At 48.4% G+C, this 12,865-nt stretch overlaps 1 protein-coding gene across 2 annotated transcripts in view; it reads right to left on the bottom strand.

Annotated features, from left to right (window-relative positions):
• Positions 1–12,865, bottom strand: part of JPH2 (junctophilin 2) — a 75,335-nt gene that overhangs the window by 48,489 nt on the left and 13,981 nt on the right. For both annotated transcript variants that reach the window (XM_044927610.2, XM_025263433.3), the window contains exon 2: positions 75–855. In XM_044927610.2, coding sequence (XP_044783545.1) covers positions 75–855 — 781 coding nt within the window. The remainder of the gene's footprint in view (positions 1–74; positions 856–12,865) is intronic.

Below are 12,865 nucleotides of genomic sequence, written 5' to 3'. Positions count from 1 at the left end.
TCTGAGGTTGCGCTGGCCCGGGACACTTCCCGGAGTGGGACGCTGCCCATCCGCGCCCCGCCCGAGGGTCCTACCTGGAGGCGGCGATCTCGGCCTTCTGCCGCGCGATGGCGGCGGCGCGCTGGGCGCCCTCCACGCTGTGGTCCACCTTCTGGCGGACCTTGCTGCTCTTGAGCGGCAGCACGCGGCGCTTGGTGCCCTTGACCAGCACGTTGTGGCGGTACTTGCCCTCCTCGCGGCGGCCGTCGGGCAGCGTGGTGCAGCCGTAGCCGTGGCGCAGGTTGTCCAGCCACTCGCCCTCGTAGCGGAGGCCGCTGGAGCGCTCGCTCACGCCGAAGCCCGAGCGCTTGTCGTTCTTCCACTCGCCCATGTAGGTCTCGGTGGTGGTGGCGTCGATGTCGGCCTCGAAGGGCGCGGCCTCGTCGGCGCCCTCGCCCAGGCTGCCGGTGGACGCGGCGTCGCTGGCGCCCGAGCTCAGGTCGCTCTTGAGGAAGCTGACGCGGCTGCGCTGGCTGCCCAGGGACGTGCGCGACTCGGCGCGGCGCAGCTTCCCCAGCAGCGCGCCCCGCTGGAACAGGCCGCCGCCCTTGGCCGCCCGCGCCACTGCCTCGGCGTTGGCCAGGAGGCTGAGCGCGAAGCCGCCGCGCGGGATGGCCGGCCCGGGCAGCGCGGGGCCGTCGGCGGCCGGCGAGGCGGGCGAGTCCGGGGCCAGCGTGCCGTTGCTGTGCTCGCTGCGCAGGGACGAGAGCGACGTGCGCAGCGGCGAGCGCACCACCACGGCCATCCCGTAGGGCACGCTCTGGCGCACGCCGTAGCCGTGGCGCATGCCGTTGGTGAACTGGCCTTGGTACGTCCCTGCGGGCGAGGAGAGGACTGTCAGTGGGGCCCCCAGGGCTGCCAGGGAGCCCGGCCGTGCAACGGCCAGGCCGTCGAGGGGCAGGGGATGTGGAGTGACCGGAGCCAGCGGGCCTCCGAGGGTTGAGATTGCCTAAGTGTATGAGAACACATGCCTGAAAGCCAGGCGTTGATGCAGTGGTGTGAGTAGTCCCATTGGTGGGAACGTGTCAAGGTCACGAGCATGCCAGATGGAGTGAGGTGGAATGGCGCAGGGCATCAGTGTGTGAAGCTGTGCCAGCAGGTGAGGTCCCTCGAGTGCATGGAGTTACATGAGTATGCCAGGACATGAGCAGACAGTGTGTATATTTCTGCTGGTGGGAACACACTAGGGTCTTTAGTGTGCCAAACAGAGTGAGGTTGAGAGAGCCTTTTTAAGTGAAGAGTGAGCAGGTGAGGCTCTGTGAGTGTGAAGTTAACTGAGCGTGCATAGAAATGGAATCACTCAAGAGAAATGAAAAGTGCCAGAGCAAGAGTGGGTAAGACAGTGAGTTTGTGAGGTAGTGTGAAAATTGCATTTGTGTGAGTGTGCAAGGTAGGGGAGCATGTGGAAGCATGAGTGTGCAAGGCAGTGTGTGCACAGAGGGTGACCGAGATCACACCAACAGGTCATCATGAGATGTATGTAAGGTTATGAGAACATTTGCGGTCTTCAGTGTGCAAGGACAGGTAAAGTTGAGTGAAGGTGCAAGACTGTTAGAGGATCAAAAAGTGCAAACTTGTGAGCAGGCAGGGCTCTGTATGTGAGGTTAAATGTTTGTGCATGGTTATCCTGGTGTTCAAGGTGAAGTGAAGGTCCAAGGTCATGAATGGCTAAGGCGGTGTTTTCATGGTGGTATGAATGTTGGAGGGCATGGACAAGTGTGTACTTGTGCAAGGCCATGTGTAGAGAAGACGGTTGGGGGCATGAATATCAGTGTCTTTTGACTGTATAGGCTCATGTGTGTCTGATGCCGTGTGTACACATGGCGTGAGTGCCTAGCGGAGGTGACATTACGGGTATACATGAGGTCTGAGTACGCAAGGCCATCTGAGTGCTGAAGTGCAACGTAATCTGAGATTGAGACACCCGATGCTGATGTGAGGTTGGGCGCATTAATGAAACTGAGACCATGTGACACTACATGTATGCAGGATAGTGGCGTGTACAAGGAGCTATTAGCAAGAAGGCCTTGCGTGTCCATGAGTGTGAACACGTGAGCTCCTGGGAACTAGAATCTGTGCATGTGACTGTGACGTGCATAGAGGGGCAGAAGAGAGCAGTGGTTAGAAGCACAGACTCCGGAGCCAGACTGCTGGGTCTGAATCCTGCCTTGGCCCTTGCTAGCTGTGTAACCTTGGGCAAGTGACTTAACCTCTCTGTGTCTCAGCTGTCTCATCCATTAGAACAGATTAACAGTTGCCTCTTACCTCATAGGGTTGTTGAAGGTTTAAATGAGTTGATATTGCTGATGAAGTATGAAGGAAAAGATGTGTGTGATTTTGTGATTCTGCAAAGTTGTGCTAGTGTGTGTGGTCACCTAGCTGCATGAACAAGCTGATACAAAGCTACAAAATAGCTTCATGTGAATTCCACCCCCATCCTAACAGGCTGTGCTTCCTGGGGCTTCATCCAAGACCTTCCCTCCTCCCCTGTCCTCCCTGGGGGATTGCATCATCTGGTGCTTTTGTAACTGCCACCTATCTCCTGCTGGTTATCCTGACTATATCCCCAACCTCTTCCCCTCTGCAGCTCCACCCTTAAGGCAGGTGCCCCCAGATGTGACACAGCATCTCCAACTCGTCACCTCCCCTCCCAGCTCCCCAAGACCTGTTCTGCCTTCTTGATCTTCCTCCCCGCAGCAGCATCCCTGAAAGCCATTTCTCTGCCTCCATCTTTGTGCCTGTCGTATACAGAACAGTGCCTAACACATCATGTTAGCTGAAGTGAGGGGGCAATTCAGAGCCTTTGTTTTAAACACAAGCTGATATGCAGCCCCGGTTAACCAAACAACCAAATGGCTTCCCAACAAATACCCAGGATGGCTGCTAAGGGACCCCTAAGGTCAACCCAACAGGCATGCTCCCATTCAGACCTTTGCACTGGCTGTTCCCTCTGCTTGGAACTCTTTTCCCTCCCAATGTCCTTGAAGTCTTTGCTCACTGAGGCTTACCTGACCACCCTATTTAAAATTACAATCTGCCTGGGACTTCTCTGGTGATCCAGTGGTTAACAATCCACCTTGCAATGCAGGGGACACAGGTTCGAGTCCTGGTCGGGGAACTAAAATCCCACATGCCACAGAGCAACAAAGCCTGCCACAACTAGAGAGTCCCTGTGCCAAAACAAAAGATCCTGCGTGATGCAACAAAGATCCATGTGCTGCAATCAAGACCCAATGCAACTAACTAACTAAATAAATGTTTGTAAAAATAAGTAAAATGCTAACACCCACCCAAATTTCTTTCCCCTTCCTTCTTTGCTTTTTGTTCCTTCACAACATATCTAATATTACATATATTTTGCTTTTTCTTTTGTTTTTTGACTATCTTCCCTGGGTTTCCTTGGTGGCTCAGTGGTAAAGATCCACCTACTGACACAGGAGATGCGAGTTTGATTCCTGAGTCGGGAATATTCCCTGGAGAAGGAAATGGCAACCCACTCCAGTATTCTTGCCTGAAAAATCCCATGGACAGGAGTCTGGCAGGCTACATGGGGTTGCAGAGAGTTGGACATGACTGAGCACACACATACATGGCACATCTCCCTGGTAGAATGAATGTAAGTTCCATAAATGCAGGATTTCCATTCTTTTTTGTTCACTGTTGTATCCTTAGTACCTAAAATAATAACATTATTCAATAAATATTGTTGAATAACAATATTCAATAGATATTTGTTGAAGGAATGAGTGAGTGAATAGCATGCATTTTATAACTATTTTCTCTTCTTTCTGCTCTAGCCAGCTGAAAATGGATCTGCAAAAATGACCAGAGAGATGTTTAATGGCTCCTATAAGACTCACCCAACATGACACAGTTAATAAATGCAGAGTGTCACAACTCACATCCATATCTGACTGTGCTCCTTCCAAAAGTCTCAGAAGAAAAAAGAAAAAAAATGAGACAGAGAAGTGGACAAGAGACAGGACATTGTGGACAGACAATGAGACAAGAACAGGACAGAGAAGATAGTAAACCGGAGGAAAGAAAAAAGCTAATATCTGGATTGAATAGCTTGTGAAATCAAATCAACCAATCTACCTTTAGCTTAAATTTGGCATGAGATGGGCTGACGTGGCCCTTTTAAGCCTAAGAAAAACTGAGATTGCAACAGGAGAGTGTCTCTTGGCCTCCAGTTGGGGAGGAAACGGCCAGGCTATATTAGGAAACTTACAAGCAAGTGACAAGAAGCGCAGACACCCAGGGGAGGTTGGGAGTGACTGGGCCCTGGGAAGGGGAAGAGCCAAGTGCTGGGGTCATTCCCTGCCTGACTCTCTCTAAGACAGGACAGTTCTCTTTGGGGACAGGAAGAATGCATCCAAAGAGGGAGAGGGGAACCCACCCATAGCCATCTGGCTGAGAAGGGCCCTCTGTGTAAGGAAGTGCTTCCTCATACCCTTTGGGATGGCCCCTCACTTGAACTTGTAGACATTACAGGGCTTGCCTGCAGGGTAAGGATCAAGATTCTCAGCAGCCTGCAAGGCCTGATGTGGGCTGCCCCTGCCCACCTCTCCGGATTCATCCTGAATGGCTCTCCAGGAATACTTGCCTTCCTACCTCAGGGCCTTGGCACATGCCTCCCCTCTTTTTCTTGGTGTGCTCGTCTCCTCTTTCCTCCCCTAGTCAACTTCTAGTGGCATTTCAAGCTTCAGCTTAAATTTGACTTCACCTAGGATGATTTCTTGAGCCCTCCCCCACCCCCCACCAGATGCTGCCATGTGATGTCAGTCCTTCTGGGCATTGTCTGCAGTCACAGCCAACAATGTTTATGATCATTTATTCACCTTAAGCCTTTCCTACCAGACTGTGGCTTCCAAGAAAGATGGGATCCTATCTAGCTTATTTGCCATGATCTCAGCATCTACCCTGGAGAAGGCAATGGCACCCCACTCCAGTACTCTTGCCTGGAAAATCCCATGGACGGAGGAGCCTGGTAGGCTGCAGTCCATGGGGTTGCTAAGAGTTGGACATGACTGAGCGACTTTACTTTCACTTTTCACTTTCATGCATTGGAGAAGGAAATGGCAACCCACTCCAGTGTTCTTGCCTGGAGAATCCCAGGGATGGGGGAGCCTGGTGGGCTGCCGTCTATGGGGTCACACAGAGTCAGACACGACTGAAGCGACTTAGCAGCAGCAGCAGCATCTACACAATACCCAGGCAAAAGGAAGCCCTGAGTGAACACCTGGGGAACCTGGGAGCATCTCCTGAATGAACCTTACTGTTCTTTCACGGTCAGGAACTGTATCTTGTCTTTTCCCTCACAACTCAGCGCATAGTAAGTGCTCAGTTGGGACCGGCAGTGGCTGCCGAGAATAGTCACGACTAACTCTGGGAGTTACTGGGATATTTGTAAAAAACTGATGAAGGCTGTAACCACAGTAAATGCCATCCTAATATACAGACCAGACTCCTCAGTTTAATAAAACCGAAATAGTGCCTTTTCCTTGCAATTCTTGTTCAGGCTTAGTATAGAATAACCAGGGTTGGGAAAGACTCTGCCTACCAGTGCAGGAGACACGGGTTCGATCCCTGATCAAGGAAGAGCCCACAGGCCATGGGGCAACTAAGCCCATGTGCCACAACTATTGAGCCTGTGCTCTAGAGCCTGCTCACCACAACTACTGAAGCCCACGTGACCCAGAGCCCGTGCTCCGCAACAAGAGAAGCCACTGCAACGAGAAGCCTGAGAACTGCAGCTAGAGAGTAGCCCCTACTCTCTAAAACTAGAGAAAAGCCTGCACAGCAACGAAGACCCAGCCCAGCCAAAACTAAATAAATACATAAAATTATAGTGAAAAGAATAACCTGAGTTTTAATCATAACTCTTGACACTGGGTAGTTCTAAAACATGCATAAGTTATTGAAGCCAGTTAAGTCTCAGTTATGTCTATAACTATAACACGGAGGTCATGACACCTCCTCCCTGTGGCTTTTCACTCATTCCTTTGAATCAAGTGTTGGCAACGAACTGGCCTAGGTGCTGGGGATGCAGTGCAAATAAGTAGATGTGGTCCCTGCCCTCAAGGGGCTTGGAGTCTACTGCCAGTGATAGATTGGATTTAATGGCACCCCACTCCAGTACTCTTGCCTGGAAAATCCCATGGACGGAGGAGCCTGGTGGGCTACAGTTCATGGGGTCGCTAAGAGTCAAACACGACTGAGCGACTTCACTTTCACTTTTCACTTTTATGCATTGGAGAAGGAAATGGCAACCCACTCCAGTGTTCTTGCCTGGAGAATCCCAGGGACGGGGGAGCCTGGTGGGCTGCCATCTATGGGGTCGCACAGAGTCGCACGACTGAAGCGACTTAGCAGCAGCAGCAGCAGCACAGGAATAAATGTTAGGCTGCCCCAGCAGTGTGATCCAGAGAGATGACCATCCAGTTCTTGGTTGGCAGTGGAATGGGGAGGGTTGGTTGACCAAAGATTAAGTGAACTCTATGTGAGGCAGCTAGCACACAGCAAGTGCTCAATAAAGGCTAGCTTTTTGGCAGGTCAAAGTCTTTGCTCAGAAAAGCTGGCCCAGAAAGGATTAACTGGGAAGATGAAGAGGAGCCAGGAAGGGCAGAGAGAACTTAGAGGGAGAGAATGAGACCAGCTCTGGTTTTCTCCCTAGGTCTGCGTGCTTGTAAGAAAGCGGGCTGGGATACCCAGTTTTTGCTGGTTTGGGGACACTCCTGAATCAGGGAGGCCTCAGAGCTTCTGTCCTTGGGAGGAAGAACATTTGGGGGATCTGTTCATCAGTGAGACTTGGCCCCCTACACACAGAATGGAGGAATTTCTGGAAACGACATCTGTAATATAAGATCCACCCCCCACCCCACCGGGGCCAGAGTTTATGGCTTAATTGACCTGGATACTAGAAAGCATATCAGATGATTGTAATATGCATTCTGTCAACATTCTCCACTGACCTCCAATCAGCCAGCATGCTCTGTCCCTCTGTTGTAAAGCCTGCTAACTGAGGCCCTTAGCACCTTGATGCACCCATTTGGCAGCCTGTGCTCTAGCAGATCCATGCCCCTGTTCCCACATGTGGAGTTGTCTGTCTATTTAACTGTTTCTAAATCTATTCACTTCTATTGTACACATTATTTATTTGTTTGCTTTAATTATCTTTGGCTACGCTGGGTCTTTGTTGTTGTGTACAGGCTTTCTCTAGCTGTGGTGAGCAAGGGCTACTCTTTAGCTGTAGAGGATGGGCTTCTCACTGAGGTGGCTTCTTTTATTGCGGAACACAGGCTCTGGGTGTGCAGGCTTCAGTAGTTGCAGTCCCCGGGCTTAGCTGCCCCAAGGCATGTGGAATCTTCCCAGTGCAGGGATCGAAACCACATCCCCTGCATTGCAAAGTAGCTTCTTAACCACCAAAAGGGAAGCCCCGGACTCATTATTGAAATATTGTTACTTGTTAACATTTGTTCTCTAAACCAGTGTACTATGAGTGTACAGAGAGAGAGTCTAACTTCTCCAAAAACAAGATGAATGTTTTTGGATGTTCATAAAGGAGAGCGTTCCTTAAAAATCGCTCTCAAACTTGCCATGAATGGGCTAACTATAAAATACTGGGAAAAAATATATAAATTTTTAATTTATAAATTAAATTTAATTTCTTGCTCCATTTTAAAGAAACCGACAGAAACCGGAAATTGTAAATGATACATTACAGGAACGGAAGGCAGACAATGAGAAACTCCACTGAATATCTACACGTTGTACATAACGTGACAGGGCACCCCGGTAGCTCAGCTGGTGCAGAATCTGCCTACAGTGCAGGAGACCCTGGTTCAAGTCCTGGGTCAGGAAGATCCCTGCAGAAGGAATAGGCTACCTATTCCAGGATTCTCGGGCTTCCCTCGTGGCTCAGATGGTGAAGAATCTGCCTGCAATGCGGGAGACCTGGGTTGGATCCCTGGGTTGTCAAGATCCCCTGGAGAGGGATCACAGTCCATGGGGTCACAGAATCGACACAGCACATAACTAAATGTGATATAAATTAAATATCACAAGAGACTTCCCCTGGCAGTGCAATTGTTAAGACTTTGAGCTTCCAATGTAGGGTATATGGGTTCGATCCCTGGTCGGAGAACTAAAATCCGATGGCCACACAGTGCAGTGAGAAAATAAATAAAAAATGAATATCTTAAGGTTTATGCTGCTAAGTCGCTTCAGTCGTGTCCGACTCTGTGCGACCCCATAGACGACAGCCCACCAGGCTCCCCCGTCCCTGGGATTCTCCAGGCAAGAACACTGGAGTGGGTTGCCATTTCCTTCTCCAATGTATGCAAGTGAAAAGTGAAAGTGAAGTCGCTCAGTCGTATCCGACTCTTAGCAACCCCATGGACTGCAGCCTACCAGGCTCCTCCGTCCATGGGATTTTACAGGCAAGAGTACTGGAGTGGGGTGCCATTGCCTTCTCCACTTAAGGTTTATAAATCATTTAAAAATCTTTCTCTGCTCTCACTAACATTCAGTTAACCAAGTTGCATTTGGCATCAATGGCATCAGATTAGAGGGCTTCTACTTCGATTTTAAACATCAGTGTGAATACATCTGCTGTGACCAAGAGATGGGTCCATCTCAGGAAAGAAGATAGCAGATGGGTAATTGAAACTAAGACAAGGAGAATAAAAGCCTGTGTATGCCAGTACCCTGATGTGTGACTTTCCCATAGGGTGTGAATCCAAGGTTTGGATGAGTTTATTTAGGGCAACACTGCACTTTTGTTTTTCTTTCTCACGTAAAGGATGCTTCTGACCTGAGTCACTGGGGACTCTGTCTTCTACCTGGTCCGTTGGAATTTTCCCAATGTGGTAGGTGCAGGTCATTCTGTTCAGACCACAAGAGGCCAAACTAGAGATATATAGCCTAGAAGATTCTCCCAACTATACAACCTAATGATCTATTAAGGCAGGCTCTCAAAAAATGTGTTTCTCAAAACTGGTGTTAATAGTTTATCATGAAAAAAAATTCTGAAGTCAAGACAATTTGAGGAGGTTAAATGAAATGAGTTTTTCTGACTGTGAGACTATGCCAGAAGAATTATTTTATATATTATTTTATATATTTTATATAAACTATTTTATATATATTATAAAATACATTTTATATATATATATATATATATATATATATATATATATATATATATGGCAGTGCTTGGGTCTCTGGGTCTTAATTGGGACATGTGGGATCTAGTGCCCTGACCAGGGATCAAACTGGGCCCCCTGCATTGGGAACGCAGAGTCTTAGCAACTGGACCACCAGGGAAGTCCCCAGAAGAATTATTCTTCAAGAATTTTTCTTAATTCTTCACTATTCCTCCCATGTGACTCTGAGAAAGATTCTCAATTCGGGGGTAAATCCTGATTTACACTTTAAGTGCTCCTGGGGACCATGAGTCTCCAAGTGGTATTGCTATTTATTCAGAAGGCCATCCTGAAGAATATCTATCAGGATTCGTGTTCCATGGAACCCACTTTGGGAAATGACATTACAATTGCTGACGCAACAGCAATTGTCCACTTTGCTTGACAGAGCCTCAATTTTTACCCAAGTGTCCAGTACTCCTCCCATGTGACTCTGAGAAAGATTCTCAATCCAGGGGCAAATTCTGATTGCTCTAAGTCAAGCATTAAAGTCTATCCAGCTTGCCAGTGATTGGATTAGACGTGAGCGTGTGATGAAATCTGACCTTGAGACTTGAGGATAAGTTGGCTAGTGGGGTGGGGCAAGGGAGACAAGAGAGGTTTCATAGCTCTTATAAAGAGATACATGTGGAGAAACACACCCTCTTTTTCTGCTGGATGTTGTTGAATGTGGACATGACTCCTGGAGCAGTGGCAGCCATATTGGGACCATGAGGGTAACTAGCTGAGAGCAAAACCCACACTCTGGCAGAGCAAAAAGATAGCAGGAGTCTGGGTTCTTGCTGGTGCTGTTGTACCTTCAAATTAACTGATCCTGAGACTTCCCTACCTCTGGAATGTTGTTATGTGCAATTAGAAATATTCTTATTAAAAAAGATCTGTGCTGCCCAATAATGGTAGCTACTAGCTGCATGTGGTTATTGAGCACTGGATTGAAAATATTTAGTACAGAAAAAAATGTAAAATATCTCACTAATAACTATATATTGATTACATGTAGAAATGATACTTTTTGGGATAACAAGTTAAACAGAAGATGTGACATTGTAAAGCAATTTTCCACCAATTTTTTAAAAATATGTGATTAAAATTGATTTCACATTTTAAAATGTGGCTACTAGAAAATTTTAAATTACATTTGGAGCCCACATTATATTTCTATTGGGAAATGTTAGTTTTAGGTCATTTGGAAGCTAGAGCTTCCTGTTACTTACAGACAGAAAAAAAATATCCTAAGAGATACAGGTCTAATCATTCTAATTTTACAGCTGGGAAAATTGAAATAAAAAATGTAAATGACTTGCTCATGATCATACCAGTGTGGCAGTTGTTGGAGATCACAGCTGAGTAACCAGACCAGTGACTCCTCAGCACCCCTAAGAACCTGAGAACACCCTTTACAAGTTAAAGGTTCAGAAGCCTTCACCCAAATCTCAGCCCTAAAGAAGTGCAACTATTCAGAAACCCTCAGGGATGTAAAGCAATTATCCTTCAATAAAAAATAAAATTTTTTAAAGTATATAAAGGAAATAAAAGTGTGATTTAAAAAAAGAGAGAGAGAGAAACCCTCAGGGAGTCTAGAAGACACAGAGTCCACTTTGAGACAGAGAAGAGATATGTGGATCAGACCATGAATTCTGCCTCCAAATAGACTGCTGCTGCTGCTGCTAAGTCGCTTCAGTCATGTCTGACTCTGTGCGACCCCATAGACGGCAGCCCACCAGGCTCCCCCATCCCTGGGATTCTCCAGGCAAGAATACTGGAGTGGGTTGCCATTTCCTTCTCCAATGCAGGAAAGTGAAAAGTGAAAGTGAAGTCGCTCAGTTGTGTCCGACTCCTAGCGACCCCATGGACCGCAGCCCACCAAGCTCCTCTGTCCATGGGATTTTCCAGGCAAGAGTACTGGAGTGGGGTGCCATTGCCTTCTCTGCCAAATACAGACTAGACACTGAGAAAACCATTCCCTCTGGCCAGTGACACCTGCCTATTTCTAGGAAACTGTCTGAGATCCAAATGTCAGTGTCCCTAACGGACTGACGAGAGATGGAGAGGAAGGAATCAGGACAGGCTCCTCTCCGGGGGTCCCCACTGTCCATGGAAGTCCTCAACTGACAGTCCAGTGTCTGCATGACCTGGTCCCAGCTCACTTTCTCAGATTTGTCTTCTCAAATCCACCAAAGCCCACTTTCAAAGCCACCTGCTTCAGAAAACTACCCAGGCCACCTCCTTCCTCCAAACACTCATCACTTCATACCACTAAGAGCTGCTATCTTGTCAATATCTTGTCTGTTTTGTCCAACAGCCTTCCCTGATCCTTTTCCCCAGGTCCTCTATTTATGAGTTAGCTCAAGATCTTTGGGCAGGATGGTGGAAGCCTCATCAACAGATTCAGACGGATCAGACACAACTGAAGCAACTTGGCACACACACACCAAGTTCTTCTCAAGGCTCAAAGGAAGACAACTCTAGGGGCTTCCCAGGTGGTGTGAGTGGTAAAGAACCTGCCTGCCAATGCAGGAGACATAAGAGATGTGGGTTCAATCCCTGGGTCATGAAGATCCCCTGGAGTAAGAAATGGCAACCCACTCCAGTATTTTTGCCTGGGAAATCCCATGGACAGAGGAGCCTGGGGGTCTACAGCCCCTAGGGTTGCAAAGAGTTGGACACGACTAAAGCAACTTGGCATGCATGTACATGACAGGTAGGGGAGTGAGGACCAGGGAGTCCAATGGTCATAGCTCTTGTCCAAACACCCCCAAATCAGACCAGGCAAACCAGGTATGCACATTATGGTGAACACACATGCCCACACCATGGACACCCACATAGATGCTCTTGAGTAGAGGGGACCCATCCCAGCTTAGCTCTAACCCACCTTGGTAATGACCACGGACCCTGTGTCCCAGCGAGAGCAAGTCAATCAAGCCTGAGGCATCTCTAGGGGCAGCAAAGAATAATGGAAATTGCTTGGGCTTCAGAAACAAACCTGACTCTGAATCTCTCTTTAATACCCCAAAACACCCTTCTCTTCATCTCCACCCCATCCACCTAGTCCAACTGCACCAGTTCTCCAGGAGAGACAATAGCATCTTCCCTAGTCTCTGCCTCCCGGGATACCCACTTCAATCCACCCTTCGCTGCCGCCAGAGTCCTCTCCCTTCTAAGATGCAGATCTGATAACATAAAACCTGGTTTTTGATGGCTTCCCAGTGCCTTGAGGAAGGCTTGTCCCTCGGAAACAGATTCTGAGGCTGAGACTGCATGTGGGTGATTTTGGCGGGAGGGGGACTCTCAGGACAAACACCTGTAAGGCAGGAAGCAGGTTTCCATAAGTGGAAGAAGCTGAACAGATCCCATGGGGTCACTGGAGCTGGAATGACCTTCAGAGTGGTTTGAAATTGAAACAAGGAGGCTTTGTACTCGAGCATCAACTCATTAACTATGGGTTACCCCCAGAGGGCGTCACCTCCTTTTGACAGAAGGCAGTGCCCAGCTATGAGCCATCAGCAGCCCACACTCCCGGCAAATAGAGGAATGAGGACCCTGGTTCCTGAGGGATGTCTGATGGTGTCCCACAGCCTCCCCTGTAAGAATGAAATTCAAACTCCTCGTTGTGACCC

The sequence above is a fragment of the Bubalus bubalis genome, chromosome 14, assembly GCF_019923935.1.
Source record: "Bubalus bubalis isolate 160015118507 breed Murrah chromosome 14, NDDB_SH_1, whole genome shotgun sequence".
Taxonomy (NCBI): Eukaryota; Metazoa; Chordata; class Mammalia; order Artiodactyla; family Bovidae; genus Bubalus; species Bubalus bubalis.
The sequence above is the reverse complement of the archived record's forward strand: the minus strand, read 5'-3'. Positions and strand labels throughout refer to the sequence as shown.